The 16,659-nt window shown below is 40.2% G+C and overlaps 1 protein-coding gene across 7 annotated transcripts in view; it reads left to right on the forward strand.

The window, feature by feature from the left end:
* The window catches only part of SIPA1L1 (signal induced proliferation associated 1 like 1), a 375,846-nt gene that overhangs the window by 223,221 nt on the left and 135,966 nt on the right, over nt 1-16,659 (forward strand). For all 7 annotated transcript variants that reach the window (XM_036842740.1, XM_036842743.1, XM_036842742.1 and 4 more), the window contains one exon: nt 13,415-15,215. In XM_036842740.1, the coding sequence (XP_036698635.1) occupies nt 13,718-15,215 (1,498 nt within the window). In that variant the 5' untranslated portion in view covers nt 13,415-13,717. The remainder of the gene's footprint in view (nt 1-13,414; nt 15,216-16,659) is intronic.

Raw genomic sequence — 16,659 nt, forward strand, 5'->3', positions numbered from 1 at the left:
AGACTCACACAGAGGCCACTCCAGTATTGAAAAGATGATCCTAAAAAATTACTGGAAAAGAACTTGTATAAAAGATCAGGAATCAGAATATCATTGGACCTTTCAATTCCAACAGTAGAAGCTAGAAGATAATGAAATAATACCTTAAAAATTCTAATGGTAAATGTCTTACTACCTAGAGTTTTATACCCAGCCAAACCATCAGTCAGATTAAGGCTAGATGTGCCAAGACTCAAAACTTTAACACCTAGGTACTTTTCTTAGGCAGTTGCTGAATGAGGATAGTGGTCCATTAAAATGAGGGAATAGACTAAGAAAGAGAAAGATAATGAGATCTGGGAAGCATGGAATTCATCCCAGGAGAGGAGAGAAGGAAATGTCAGGATGATGATGGTGATGATGTCTTTCTGGAGATGCCTGTGCAGTAGACCTGGAGATCAGCAGGGCTGGATTGCAGCATGAAGATGGAGAGAAGTCTCCAGGAGAGAGAAATGGAATGGGCACCTGTTACTTTTGACCATGTGAGAAACAGGAATGAGAAAAGTGTTTTTGTCTGTTTGTTTGTTTGCTTCTCTTGTTGAATTTAGAAAGAATTAAGGGTAGGTATATAGAAACTAAGCAATTGAAAAAAAGCAATTATTAACTCCAGGAAAAATAAAAGTAAGCAACTGAGCAAATATAGCCATAGTAATATAAATCCTGATGTATATATGTGATATAACTGTGACATACATATATAAATCTATCCATGCATAGTTACATAAAATAGGGCAAGGGAAGTGGGGAGACACTTACTGGAAGCATGCTTACTTCTCATCTCCCAAAACAGAACTTCAACAGAGAATATCTAAGATTGATAAATCAAGAAATAGCGCATAATCATGTTATTTAGGAACATGGAAATACTGGAGGAAACAGTGCTATGAATTGAAAGTGATTGCTCCTGGGAATGGAGAAGATGAAATAAAGCACTACTGTTTGGTTTTGTTTTTTCCGTAAATGCCTGAAGTACTATTTGCTTTAACGAGTGTATGCATTACTTTGGTAAAAAAAAAAAAACATAAGTGAAAAGCTAAATAAATAGCAGAGTAGTGAGTATCTTTGTACCACAGGTTTTCCTTCTTACAGATGGTAAAAATCACTTCTCAATGTTTGTTGCACCACTTGTTTTCCTGTTCAGATGTAGTTGACATTCTCTATTAAAGGCTAAGGATCATAAAGTTAAATAAGGTGCAGTTCCTGGCCTGAAACACTTGTGGCTTAGTGGGTGGTGTATCAGGAAACTTTAAAAAATCAAGATGTTCTTGATGATTGCCTTTTGGGGACTAAGAATGTGGGGGGAGTGTTAGGGACTGTAAGAGAAAGAGTGAATGCCCGTAGCTCACAGGAGTGGGATATTCATGGGGCTTGCTGTAGGAACAGTGATTAGAGAGGGCTGGTGTAAGTGTGAGGAGTCGTCCTGGGGCTCAGCAGAGGAAAATCCCTTCTGCTGCTGGACAGCCATCCATTTGCAAATGTTGAAAGAGAGAATATGGAGCCCAACAGTATGAATATTTTCTGGTTTACCCACCTTTTTTTTTTTTTCCTGAAACGGTTCTACCAGTTTCTATTGCTTCTACCAACACAAGGATGTCTGTTTTAACTGTAGCACCATTAACAGTGGGAGGACTGACATCCCTAGAATTTTTCCTAATAGGTATAAAATGATGCAGTGTTGTTTTGATTTGTATGTCTTTTGTTGCTTATTATACCCATGATTGTTTTAACACTAGTTAGGCTTTTTCTTGCGTTTGTGCTCTGTTGAAAGATTTTTTGTTTTTTTGTTTTTTTTACTCCAACATATCCTTTCTTTTAAACCTATTTTAACGAAAGTTTCATCAAAAAATTTTCAAAATCAGTTATTTTGTCAGAAAACTTCAAACTGACAGTCCCTCGCTTTTTATTCCCAGCAGAGCTGGTGTTAGAAGGTAATAATGCAAAGTGAAATCAATTTCTTTAAAGTAGAGAATCCCTCTCTTGTTTTTTATTCACCATAAATTACCTGCAGTCCTCTCAAGGGATGCTGTAAAAAAGGTAACGTGTCAGGGGATGGGGCGGAGTGTGGACAACTTCCTGGAAGAGACAATACCCAAATGCAGTCTTGAAGGAAAAGAAAGAGTTCAGCAGGAGGAAGAGGAATGGGTAGGACTAAGCACAGAGAAGGAGGGAAGAGAATTGGGTGAGGTTATGTTTCAGTAGAAGTTGCCACCTGCTTTCTCCTGAAGGCTCCAGAGTGCGTTCAAGGTGCATTCAAGTACTTGCACCTGGTTCCCCTTTCCCTTTTACTAGAGCCGCCAGTTCAGAGAGCGCAGAGAGGCTGTGCTGTTAACCAGGGAGATGCGTCATGCATTTGGGAAATTCTTTTGCCTTGAGAGCAGAGGGAAGTTATCGTGAGGTTTCGAGCAAGAGAGTGTAAGTGTTGTGCTTGCCTGCGTGCACTTTATAGAAACGCCTGCATAGGCAAAGTGATCACATTTTAAAGCGAGTGATAATGCAAACAGGACTGCATTTTAAGATCGAACTTACTATGTCCAGTTAGGGGATTTATTTCACTTTGCCACAAAAATGAAAAGGGTGACCAAGAAACAAAAGAAGACTTCCTGCCACAAGGTTTTATCTTGGAACACTTGGTCAGTCTGCATCTTACTTAACTTTTTTTCCCCTAGTTTGTAAATGAACATTGAAGTGATAAAGTTAATAGATTTGTAAGATCTCATTTAGAAATCAGAGGTTTTTAAGTTTGGAGGCATAGATAAAAATAACTTCATTTGAAGGTTATAATGTTTATGTATATTTGTATATGTACATAATTAGTAAAAAATACAAAAATATTTATATAATTAGTAAAAAATTTACATAGTAAAAAAAAAAAAACCTTGGAGGGTTGTGGTGTGCATTGACTTAAAGTTCTTTCTTTGCTTTTGTCGTAATTTTTGTTGACAAGTTGCCAGAAACATTTGTATAGGGCTCCTGTTTTCAGAACCAGGATAAGTATATAAAAGATTCAAAATGTGTCCGTTGTGAAGTGTTTCATCAAGTGCTTTATGTCAGGTTGTCAGGGGAGGTCCCCTGCCTCTCCTGAACGTAAGTAGATTGTTTCATGCTTCATCACCCACCCTCCACCTTTCTTTTCTTTTTTTTCTGGTTCTGTAAGCACTGGAGTCAAGTCTCTTCAGATGGGAGCTGTTCCCTGCACTGCATCCTTTCCCTCCCTCCTTCTTATTCAGTGCCTGTCTTATTGTGTTTGTGCTCCCGACCCCCGGCACAGAGTCTGGAAGAATTCATGAACCAGTGGGGGGGCTACCATTTGGGGTTGGGATTGGGATATCTTTTTTTTTTTTTTTTTTTTGGGATTAGGATATCTTGAAGGAAAGATGTATTTTTCACTTTTTTAGCACTATTTCAGTTTTTTTTTTTTTAACAAAGCGTATTCATTTTTTAAAAACAACTGAAAAAGGCGGCAGCAAAGTGGAGACTTTTGTATGGGAGAAAAATTATTTGAGGATAGAAGATAAAAATTATTTTGACCATTATTAATTTGATGGCAGTGATCTTTAATTTCTGTTTTCTGTTGTCTCTGCCACCTGTGCTGTACTAACCACCCCTCCTTCCCTTTTCCTGTGAATGTGTTTACTTACTTTGCTAGGATTCTTAACAGCAGATTCTATTGTGCATTAGTTATCTCATGTGATGGTGCCTTATCCAGTTCTGATTCACTTCTTGTTGCTCTTTTAAGAGATTTTCTCATTATTATGGCTATTTTTCATGTACTTTGATGATGAGTGGATTGAAGAGAGGAAGGTCAAACCGCTCTTATTTTTCATTCACGACTGTTGTGAAGACTCCTTAAGAGAGAACAATGAAGCTGAAATCTGTATTAAATTTCAGTGAAGGCGACTTTTTTTTGACAGGTCTCCCTCAACACAGTTTTTATGAGATAACCATAATTACTTTTTAGATTACAATATAAATTCTATTAATGTATCAATTAATTTCTAGTTCGTCTTAGCTGGGACCGCATGGCTTTTGTTGCAAAGGATTCCATTTCGAGGATACTGAGCTTAGGTGCTTTGAGGGTGAGGATTGGATGGATCTGTGTCCTCCAGTACCTAACATGTAATTGAGGAGGGAAGGCCCAACCATGTGTAGAGTTAATTTCAGAAAGTAGGAGAAGGAGAGGCATCTTATGGAGGGTGGGTCCTCCAGTGCCGGGAACATGGCTTAGGGATCAGACCCAGCAGTGACCCAGTCTTTTCTGAGTGGCAGGGTCTTAGTAGGAACTGCGGTGGATGATACCTGCATGCAGATTGATGTGGGGAGTAAATGAGGTAGTTAGTGCACAGTAGGTGGTACAGATGGACGCTCAGACTGTAGTTACAGCTGGTGGCAGCAGGTTGTTGAAAAAGCATGTTCCTGAAGGACAGCCTGGTGAAGCGGACAGGGTAGAAGTCAGGGAATGGGGAAGTCTGGCTTCACATGTGGGCTCGGCCCCAGCTGTTTAACCTTGGTGGACTTAACGGTGGCCCTGAGACACCCCATGTGGAAAATGAAGGGATCAGACAAGGTATTCATTCTAATAACTCACAGTTTTAAAATTCTGAATGTAAGGTCAAGAGGGACACCCTCGATTCCGGTTCAGTCATTGTGGAGCCTTAGGAAAAGGTGCTGGTCTGTGGAGGGCAGAATAGTCCCTGCTGTTACAGGAAGAAGGTAGGCTTTTGGGGGTGGGTGCCACTTAATTCTGAGCTCCAGGCCTGAGTCACACAATAATGGGGTTGCAATTGAGGGGCCTCTGAAGTTTCACGAAAGACAAGTGACGTGACCACTGCAGCATTTTAAGGAAGTTAATTATCAATATATTTTCCCCACTGGGTGTAGAGATTCATGTCTGGATTGGGCTTCAGAAGTGATACTCAGGCTACACATGGAGGCCTTTTTTCTTTTATAATGTATTTTCAAAATAGTTTTTCTGCCATAAATCCTCTAACTGCTATCCCAGTATTTATTGAGAGCCCTCCACGCAGTGAGCGCTTTGTCAGACACAGTGTGCTTACGTCTCCAAAGCGGAGATACTCACCTCCCAGGGTGCTTGTGAGGGCTGAGAGGAAGCACAAGGGTCAGAGAGCGGAAAGCATGGCAGAGTCCCATGTTCTCCGAGCTCTGTGGGGAGAGAGTTTATCCTCAGAAATAAGAGTACAGTGAAACAGACAAATAACCCATCTGCAGTCTGTATTTAAGGAAACACTAAGGCAATGTGGAATGATTTTATGTTTTAATTTTTTCCTTTTAAGCTCTTGGTTCTTGGGTGGTATTTTAAAAGCTGCTATATGAAATATGGTTACTGTTGATATCAATCGTGATTAATAATGTTTAGGATATTAGAGTGTCGTGTAGAAGGAACTTTCTGTTCACCTGTTGTTCTTACTGATGTGGCTTTCTACTCTTTTCCTAAGCCAAAGTTAAATATGCCTCAAAGTGCCCTTTCTTAAATTGTTTTTGGAATATAAATACTCAAATGAGAAAACCATGATGTCTTTGACAAAGCCAGTTGTTCTGTCTTACTGAACCCTCTGGTTTCCTACACTCCTCTTTTCCTCTTCCGATCAGATTTTAGGAACTTGAGAGTGGAAATGTTCCTTCTTTGCCTCCCCCTCTGATAGTGACTAGCTCAGTGCAAAGCATTGAACAGTGCTCGAATAGCCCACGCTGGCAGCCTGAAAAGCTGTCCTTAGTGATGCAGATTCTCAGCTGTGGTTCATCACGTGTGGATCAAAGGCAATTTTTCATGGCTTGTATAGTTTAAATCTGACTTAATACAGTTCAGACCATCTCTTTCCTCCCTGCCCTCAGAGAAAGTCAGTACTACTAGATTCTTCCTTTCCGGGTTAAATGTACAGTTTCAGTTCCTTGAGCCATCGATACCTCATAGCACTGTTATAATGCTCTCCAGAGTGCTGGTCTGCAGTCCAAATGGTGACCTTCTTCCAATTTAGCTCGAGTCTCCGCAGAAGGGGGGTTGTGAGGACAAAAGGTGAGAAGTACGTGTACATCGGAAAGTAGATGCGTTCCAGGAAAGGGCAACGAGTGATGATGACTCAGTCTATGCTTCGTTTAGGCGGCCTCACCTGACTGCCCACGTCACTGCAACCTTGTGAAAGGGTGAAATGGAGACTCTAGGGTATGTCAATATTAAATATAAAAAAAGCGATATTAAATACGAAGAAATGAGGAAATATAAGCAATTGTGTTAATCATCTGTATGGAGTAATTATTCAAATCCTGTAAATACTGCTAATCTTACAATCTTTAGTAATCTATACTTTATGTAGCCCTCTTTGATTCCATTTTAATCAGGGGATTTAGCATAAGGTCATCTTATTGGAAGGACCTGATAGCTGTTGAATTTTGACTTGTTTGGTGATTTGAATGGTTGGAGGTTTAATATGGTGCAGTCTTTAATAATTAGTATTCAAAATCATACTACATACCCAGATCATATTTTATTTTATTTTATTTTTTTAAAGATTTATTGATTGATTGATTGATTGCTATGTTGGGTCTTTGTTTCTGTGCTAGGGCTTTCTCTAGTTGCGGCAAACGGGGGCCACTCTTCATCGCGATGCGCGGGCCTCTCACTATCGTGGCCTCTCTTTGTTGTGGAGCACAGGCTCCAGACGCGCAGGCTCAGTAGTTGTGGCTCAGGGCCTAGTTGCTCCACGGCATGTGGGATCTTCCCAGACCAGGGCTCGAACCCGTGTCCCCTGGATTAGCAGGCAGATTCTCAACCACTGCGCCACCAGGGAAGCCCTTATTTTATTTTTTTAGTAACAGAATGATGTTTCTTTTTTTTCTCCTAAGTTTTTTCCTCTGATTATAAAAGTTATAGTGCTCATTTTAGAAAATAAATAATATAGACAAATACCAAAAAGAAAGAAAAAAAATTATTCATAATCTAACTATGTAACAACAAGCATTATAAATCCTTTGGTGAGCTTCCTTTGGGTTGTTTATATATCTTTATATAACTTTAAAAAGCATAGCTAAATTTATAATGTATATACCATTTTGTTTGTATTCTGAATTCTTCTGAAACTGGGCCTGTTTGTGCCCAGTTACATTCAATAGGATGCAGAGTATAAAAATGTTTTTGTTTTTTTTAAAGTTAGTCCATGATCAAATCGGTTAAGAAATATCTTAGTTTAATAGTAAGTGTTGGGTTTTTGTTTTTCTTGTTTTTTTTTTAACTGTAGATTTCATAGAGCCTTAATATACTAACATGTATTATCATGTCGTAACAGAGGTGATAGTGTGTCCCTGCCTTATTTACTTATGGAACCCTTTCTTATGAATTAATAACTTGGATTTGAAGCACAATTCAGGGAAAGTTGATAAGCCTTTCCCCCTGCATAGTAGACATTTATTGGTTGTCTCCCCTGACATCCATTTCTCACATGCCTTTCCCCAGATCCTATTTGGTAATAGGATGATCAGTACTAGATCACAGTTTGCAGGATTGATGAATAACTTTTTAATGGATTTTAAATGAATATTAATGTACAAATTAGTATTTTCAAAACACTCACTACCTTCGTGGATTTAGTCTGCTCTCTTGATATCCTGGGTGCCGGCCATGGAAACTCCATGCCCCTGATGAGTTGGTGAGCTCTGATTTCTTTTCCTTGAAAGTGTTCATTTGCTGCACCTAAAACACTATTTTTCCCCTAATAATCCTGGTTCACTGTTACCTTCTACTTATTACCTTTTACCCTACTTTTTACCTTTTACCTCCCTATTTCAAGCTCCTCACACCTAGCTCTTTGACATTATATTAATTGCTTACTGCATAAATTTTGTCATATTTAAATATAAGTGTTCGAATTTATTCTATTCTCCTTTACTTTGCCAGCTATGGAATCGTTTCCCTACCCATCGATAATTCTATCATGTATCTTGCTCCATACGTTTTTAATTTTATCACCTCTCTTCTGCCATCAAGCTCACTGCCAAATTTTCATGTTGTTTCCTTCACCCGCAACTATGCAAAGTATCTTCAAGCCTTACTAGGCCTTTGAAATGGAACTTTCTTCGTTGAACTTTTTTAGTTCGGAGGGTGGGTGGGAGGCAAATGTTATTATCTCTTTTGGTCCTCACTCTGTCCAAACAAGCACTTTTTAAAAAATATTTATCCTTATTTTTTTTTTTTTTTTTTTTTTTTTTTTTTATCCTTATTTTTTTTGTGGCTGCGTCGGGTCTTAGTTGCGGCGCATGGGATCTTCGTTGAGGCAGGCAGGATCTTTTCGTTGTGGTGCGCGTTCTCTTTGTTGCGGCGCTCGGGTTTCTCTACTTGTGGCACTTGGGCTTCTCTGTAGTTGTAGTGTGCAGGTTTTCTCTCTCTGGCTGTGGCGCACAGGCTCCAGAGTGCGTGAGCTCTCTCATTGGGGTGCGCGAGCTCAGTAGTTGTGGCGAGTGGGCTTAGTTGCCCCGCGGCATGTTGGATGTTAGTTCTCCCACCAGGGATCGAACCCGCATCCCCTGTGTTGGAAGGCGGATTCTTTACTGCTGGACCACCAGGGAAGTCTCCAAACAAGCACATTTTAAATTGCTTTCTTATCTCTAAACTCAAATGTAACTTTATCCTGTTATGTATGTTTTGTATCCATAACTTCTTTTTTCACTTTGGTAATTCCAGGGCAAGTTATCTGAATCTACTTTGTCTCCATCAGTGCTTTTTTAGATAGTGAACATTTGAAGAGCAGGAACTAGATTTATCAACTCCTCTCTTCCCAATCCTTCCTACTTTTTGTTGAAGGGATAGAATGGAAATGAAAGAAGGGGGAAGTCCAGTCTAAAAAGTTATGTGCTGATTCATAAAGCTTAAATTATCCAGGACATTGCACGGAGTCGTTTGTATGTGTTTCAAGGCTAACTTGAAAGAGTGAGACGTCCCTTCTATCTGAGATGTTACTTTTATGTAATGTGAGTGAAATTCAGGAAAGCCAAGAAGGGATGTAAAGAGAATTGTTGGCCTTATTTGGTTATCTTAGCTAATCTAATGTTCAAGCACCGTGGTGTGATATTTCTGTTTTAAAATAAAGTTTCCTGTTACAATCCAAAGCAAGAATATTTATGGGTATTTTAAGTCTGTGTATACAACTTCATAAACTATTTACATTGACATTTTCATAAATACTGATGTTGTATATCTGTGGAATCTCGGGGTATTTGTATAGTTATTCGTCATCAAAATTCCTTCTATTGCCTGTAAGCATTGAGAGTTGGCCCTGTATTTGAGGCTGTACCAGTTAAGGAATCTAACAACATCCCATTTTGGAATATGGAAGTAATTGATGAGGAATGCTACATCTTTTTAGTGAATGTAACATCGTATTGCAGATTATTTCAGGGCAGGAACTGTAAGTTGTTGTTGGTTTTTTCTTTCCTTCCCACATCTTCTTGTGTAACCTTTAAACTATTCTTTATGCCCTTGGCACAAAGAAAGTTTCCCATGTTGTTCCTTTCGTTTGGTTCCTTCAATTATTTATTGTTCTCACTTCCTTATCACCCATTTATTTCTTGGAAAAATTTTATTTTCCCATTTTTTCTGCTTGTTAGTTAATTCATTGTTGAAAATAGATAAAAAGGGAAGATATCAAATGAGCACGTGCATATATTTTATCTGGAGTTTAGGGGAGAGGGTCATGAGAAGAAATTTGGAGGTAACTGCATAGAGATAATATTTAAAGCTGTGGGTACCTATGACATCACCAGACAGTAGTGGCTACCATGCAGATATCTCCCAAAGTAATTTCATTATTCTGCTTCATTCAGTTGCACAGGCAGCTGATCCAATGAAGTCAACACCCTGCTCTCCAGAGTAATATTTTTACTCCAGTGTAGCCAGGCCTGCGATCTCATCCTAATGCACTCAGTGCTCAAATGGATCCTAATGCTGATACCCTTTACAGCCCCTTCCAAAACTCTGAAGACTGGTAAGAGAAGTAAGCCAAGCATACCACCCTGGAATCACTAGCTTTTGAATGGAGCCCACCAGCGATCCTGAGGAATGAGCCAAGAGAAAGAGGCACCAGAAATTAAGGAGAACGTGTTCATCATGGAGGCCTAGAGAAGACACAGTTTCAGGAAGGAGGGGGAGAGGTCAAGAATGTAAATGTCTCAGTGAGCCAGGATGACAGGGACTGTTTTTACACCTGTAGCTTCCCTTGGAGGGAGGGACTGTTTCCCCAAATATCCCTAGCACCAAGTGTGTGGTCTGTGTTCAGAAGAGAATGCAGCAAGGCTCAGGGTGATTTAGAGGAGAGGGGGAGGTACTTCTTCTGGAAAAATGGTGTTATCAGAAAAAGCTGATAGGTTACCTGGTGATAGACCTTGAGTGATGGAAAGACTTTCATCTACTAGACGTTGAACGCATCTTCTCCTTTTCTGATAGTTTCCAGGACCTCACAGAACTAGACTGGTACTGGTATTCTAGGTAAATGGATCTACCATGGACTCAAATAGTACCTAGAGCTGTAAAATTAAACATATATATAACAAGGATATTTCTTAAATAGTTTACTCTTTCAACAGATGTAGGTGACATGCTGTAAATTAGTATTGCTCTTCTATTCTGTTGTTTTTTACCATATTTAATGATGCTTAGGCAGGTTTGCTGATAATTAGGAGAATTGCTGATAACTGTCAGTATATGTTTGCTCTTTCCATCAACCCCGAGGAATAGGTTTTAGGTGTTATTGATGTGTCATCATATTACACACATGGATGGCATCTTTATTTTCAACTAGTACTTGAATAAATGCAAAGCATATATGTTTGTATAGATGCTACTCCGTGTCTGAAGTTTCATATTGTGCCTAAAGGGGTTTGTTGCTATAAATAAGGATGGGAAAGAGGAAGGGGAAGAGAAAAGGAAAAAAGGTCCTCATGACAAGAAAAGAAAATTTGTTATTTAACTTAGTTGTCCATCTGGAACCTTCTCCGTTTTTACAGGTCATTAAACTGTGGGTACTCTCTCCCCTATGTGCCCGTCTATATTTTGAAATTAAAAGATAACATTGAGTTGTTATTATAATCAAGATGTAATAGGAGTCTTGGCATTTCTTTTAAATTACAAAGAAACATAGTTATATCTGTATAAGATTTTTTTAAACCCATTAAAAAACACAGGAAGCATATGAGATGGTTCTGAAAAGGTGTCCTGTAGTAGTGACGATCAAGAGTGGAGATTTTTCAAGTCAGTGCTATTTACTGTATTTTGGTGCTGGCCTTCAGTTTCCTCCTACAATGGATATAACTTCACATATCCTAAAAAAGGCAGTCCTGCAGTGAACTCTGTTCTAAGGGAAAGGAAATGTGGAAAGAAAAGAGTTTTTACCCCGGTGGGATTGGTGCATTGGCTTTTTAGAGAATGTCTGTTCTGGGAATGGTAGGTGATTTATTTGCATTTCTGTGAGCTTGTGAGAAGCATTGCAAACATCTGATTTTCATAAGAATCTATTGAGAATTATTTTGTATGTCAGTGTATTCTTTCTTTGAAAGCTATTTCACTGAAATAAACAGCTTCTTTTTCCCTAGTTCGTTACAAAATAGCTCATAAATTGTGGTTTGGGGTTGTCAATTTTTTTTTTGAAATGGGCTAGTGTTTATTTTGCATCTTGCTTCAGTTGCCCAGTTTCCTTCCATTTTATAAGGAGCACTTCTTGAACCTTGGCTGTGGCCACATGGGCTGCCTTCAGATTCAGCAGTTAGCACATTATTCCACTTGAAGGTTTACAGTTCAAGAGGAGCTTGGACAGTTCCCAGATGTAAAGTCAAATCATAGCAATCTGACGATAAAAGTATCTAGAAAGCTCAAAAGCCAGGTTTAATGGGTAGCTGTGCAAAACCATTATCCCTTTCACAAAAGATGGTGAAGAGGAGCGAGAGGGAAAACAATTGGCGTTACTGTGCCGGGCTGGTCTGAGCAGCCCGTGCGAGCGCAGCTGGAGTTCAGCTGGCCCTGCATTCTGCAGGCGGCCGTACGTTTTGAAACACCCCTAAATGTTCCAGCCTTTAAATAGCAGCGAGTCTTCTAAAATGATGCTGCATAGCGCAGGAGAAATTAAAGCGGCTGCCTGGGAGGCAGGAAGCCGACTAGCGAGATGCTTAATTATCGTGGAAGTAAGTGCTTGTTGCCGGGGAGCGGAGCGCAGCGAGCGCGGGTCGGCCTGGGTGTCAGCCGTGATTTGTAGACAATGCGGCCCCGGCAGCGCAGTGCTGGTTCAGCAGCATCTTTCCAAACATGCATCTGGCAGGAATTTAAAGGCCGCCTCTTGTGTAATTTGTGGAACCTTGGAAAAGGGTGCTCTGCCTTTATTTTCATGACGAACGCAACCATTCAGGATTTTGTGCTCAGAATTTGTGCCTCTCTCCTCCTGATTGACGTGCTCCTGAGGAAGTTGGCTTTCTTCACCTGTCACCTGGAAGAATGTTAGCAGTTCTCTGTCGTCGCCTGGGGGATATGGAAAGGTCTGTCCACAGCAGCATTTGGTTTCTGCTGTCTTCATAAATTAGTGCCAAAGGGTGGGGTGGGTTGCAGTGTGTAAGGAAATGCAGGCATTTTGCTAATGAGTGAAATGTTTCTAGTTTTAAGGGTAGATGGATCTCAGAGCTTGGGAAGAGGTGGTGGAAAACGCTGGATGCATTCTGAAATACTCCTCTTTGGCATAAGTAATAAAGTAGAGGGAAATGTAGAAGCGTGCTAATGGGTAGAATGGCTCCGGGAAAACCCTGTTTATTTTCTCTCTATTGTATTTGCTCTTGCCAACTCTGTTAAGCCTTTGTAAGGAAACAAAAAAACAAGTTTGGATTTTGAAATACAGAAGAGGTTAAAAAGTGAGCGTTGCGACATATTCAGTGACATAATTTTTCAATTTTTAGTCTTGTTAAAAAACTGTACGTTGCTCTAATTATCAAACTCTGTTGGTTATGCCTTGAACTTCTGGTCAGCACAGTGGTTCATGATATTCTACATTATTAGAGGTCATTGGAGTCTGTACGTCGTCTTTACTTGGGCTAGGAGCCTTGATATCCTGGAACGAGATCCCTCACCCCCCTTCGTAGTGATATGAAACAGTTCAATTAATCTGAAGTGTTAATAGTCTTTTAAAATATATATAATTTAAATGATGGATATTATTAAATGCTTTCACTTTCTTCCTTCCTTTCAAGCCTGCTTTACTAAAAAGATGGGTTGATCCTTATCAACCACAATCCATTAGTGAGTGTTTTATTTGCATGTGTCTGGTTTTGGCAATTGCATGTTTATTTTTAGATGTATTTATCAAATGCTAATTCCAATTGTCCTTCTCTCTTTTAGAGAAAGCATGGGATTATGGCAATCACAGAGTCCCAGAGATACAAGTTGCATTCAGTTTTTTTCTGAAAGAAAGCCATCTATCAAAGTGAAGCAGAGGAACTCTTGTGGATTATAATGTTTTGAAGGTCTGGATTTTCAGAGGTTTGAAAATAAGGCATTGTTTAACCTTTTAATTGAAAAAGATTAAGATCTCATGCAACTGATGTATTTTCTGGAAGCCATTCTCCAAAAGGGAAGTGCACATTTAAAACTTAGGTATGATGGTCCTTTCTGCAGGGATTTAAGTCTGATTGCTTTTACATCATGACCAGCTTGAAACGGTCTCAGACAGAAAGGCCGGTTGCCACTGAAAGGGCGTCTGTTGTGGGCACAGATGGCACCCCCAAAGTCCACACGGACGACTTCTACATGCGACGCTTCAGGTCCCAAAACGGCAGCTTAGGGTCATCAGTCATGGCTCCTGTAGGCCCCCCCCGAAGTGAAGGTTCTCATCATATAACCTCGACCCCTGGGGTCCCAAAGATGGGGGTTCGGGCAAGGATTGCGGATTGGCCCCCAAGAAAGGAAAATGTAAAAGAACCTAGCCGTTCAAGCCAGGAAATAGAAACCTCAAGTTGCCTTGAGAGCATGTCCTCCAAAAGCAGTCCTGTGAGTCAGGGAAGTTCTGTAAGCCTCAATTCCAGTGACTCAGCCATGTTAAAAAGCATACAGAACACACTGAAAAACAAGACGAGGCCGTCGGAGAGCATGGACTCCAGATTTCTCATGCCTGAAGCCTACCCCAGCTCCCCCAGGAAAGCTCTGCGCCGGATACGGCAGCGCAGCAACAGCGATATCACCATAAGTGAACTTGACGTGGATAGCTTTGATGAATGTATCTCGCCCACCTACAAGACGGGGCCGTCACTGCACAGGGAATATGGTAGCACATCTTCAATCGATAAGCAGGGAACGTCCGGAGACAGCTTCTTTGACTTGTTAAAGGGCTACAAAGACGACAAGTCTGATCGAGGTCCCACTCCGACCAAGCTCAGTGACTTTCTCATCGCCGGTGGGGGCAAGGGCTCTGGTTTCTCCTTGGATGTCATAGACGGGCCCATCACACAGAGAGAGAACCTCAGGCTCTTTAAGGAAAGGGAAAAACCACTCAAGCGGCGTTCCAAGTCTGAAACCGGAGACTCGTCCATTTTTCGTAAATTACGCAATACCAAAGGTGAAGAACTTGGGAAATCGTCGGATCTTGAAGATAATCGATCGGAAGACTCCGTCAGGCCCTGGACGTGCCCAAAGTGCTTTGCCCACTATGACGTCCAGAGTATATTATTTGACTTGAACGAGGCGGTTATGAACAGGCACAGTGTAATTAAGAGGAGAAACACCACCACGGGGGCTTCGGCAGCTGCGGTGGCATCCTTAGTCTCGGGGCCTTTGTCCCACTCGGCCAGTTTTAGCTCCCCGATGGGCAGCACAGAGGACCTGAACTCCAAAGGAAGCCTCAGCATGGACCAGGGAGACGATAAAAGCAATGAACTTGTAATGAGCTGTCCGTATTTTCGGAATGAGATCGGTGGAGAAGGGGAAAGGAAAATCAGCCTGTCCAAATCAAATTCTGGTTCCTTTAGTGGATGTGAAAGTGCCTCCTTTGAGTCTACCCTCAGCTCCCATTGTACAAACGCAGGAGTGGCAGTACTTGAAGTGCCCAAGGAAAACTTGGTGTTGCACCTGGATCGAGTGAAAAGATACATCGTGGAACACGTGGATCTCGGCGCATACTATTACAGGAAGTTTTTCTATCAGAAGGGTGAGTAGAGATCTTTTACTATTTTAATTTTCTTTTGCCATACTTTCTGAAAAAGAGTACTGTCTATTAGGTTTTTTAAGCAGCGTGATGTAAAATTTGCATGAATGCCTTCTCCTGATGGTGAAAGAGTTAAATAGTTATTTGCTGCAGTGTATTTCCTTTTGCATTTTTGAGTTACTTTCTCCTTTTAGATTCATTAAATATCTTGTATTGACTAGCTTATGAAATATTAATTTTTTTAAAACCTTTGATTTAATGGATGAAATTGTAATCTTTGTGTAGAAGACTTGCTGTGTCACCTTTAGGGATAAATGTCATATAAAGTTAAAAATATTATAAATACAGCTTTTTTTTAAAGGGTTACTAAAGCAATCTTAATGCTGTTTTTCATTTATTTAGCACTTTTACAGTTAGTACGGGACCATTTCTTTTCTGCCTCAATGTTCTCATCAGTAAGTGGGAATTATAATACATTCCCATTCATTTCACAGGAATTTTAGTGAGAATTAATTTTACTATTTGACAAAAGTATCAGAGCCAGGAATCAAACCTAGGTCTTCTGGATTTGAGTATAAAAGTCACTGGAGTGAGAAGTACTGTTAACATGTTGGTGACTTCCTTTTCCATTTTGTATGGGGGGTAATATATGCCTATATTGTTGGATTGTACTGCATGTGAACTGTATTTGTATACAGTTTTATCTCATGCTTTTAAGAAAACTCTGTGACTCATTGAAAAGTAGTTTAAATGAACTCTTAAGAGCTTTCTAGTAGTGTTTTTGAGCAGCATTATTAATTGAAGAATGAGTCCGTCACGCGAGCACCCAAGCTAGGAAACAGGATGCTTGCCGAGGAAGAACATACACCTGTGGTCCACTAGCTAGCTCAGTAATTTCTTCATTGAACCCAAGTGAGAGGCCCCCTGTATGCAAGCTACTAGAGCAGTTTTTGTTTTCCCACCTACTGTTTGGGGGTTTTGAGTCCTGCTTAAGTCCTTTTGAGGTTTATTCTTCGGAATGAAGTTTCATTTCTAGTACTTCATTCTGGTACTCTAGCTTTATGACAGTGCTCACTTTAAAATAAAATTTATTGTAAGTTTATTACATGGTCAACCCCATTCACGGGAGTTTATTGACCAAAAGAATCTTGTCTTGGTGCTCAGTATCCACGTGTCTTAAACATCTATGGCATAGGTCCTGAAACCAATATGATAATGAAAATCCCAAATTCATTTGTAAGCCATCTTTATTTTCTCAGCATAACCTTCTGGAGTTCAGATTTTAGAAATCACTTCTTTCTCATTCTGTCCGTTAGGCTACAGGGTTTCTCGACCTTGCCATCTTGGCATTTGGGGCCAGATAATTCTTTGTTTGGGGGGATGTGTCATATGCATTGTAGGATATAAGATGTTTAGCAGTGTCCCTGGCCTCTACACCCCAGATGCC

Source organism: Balaenoptera musculus, chromosome 2 (genome assembly GCF_009873245.2).
Source record: "Balaenoptera musculus isolate JJ_BM4_2016_0621 chromosome 2, mBalMus1.pri.v3, whole genome shotgun sequence".
NCBI classification, from domain to species: domain Eukaryota; kingdom Metazoa; phylum Chordata; class Mammalia; order Artiodactyla; family Balaenopteridae; genus Balaenoptera; species Balaenoptera musculus.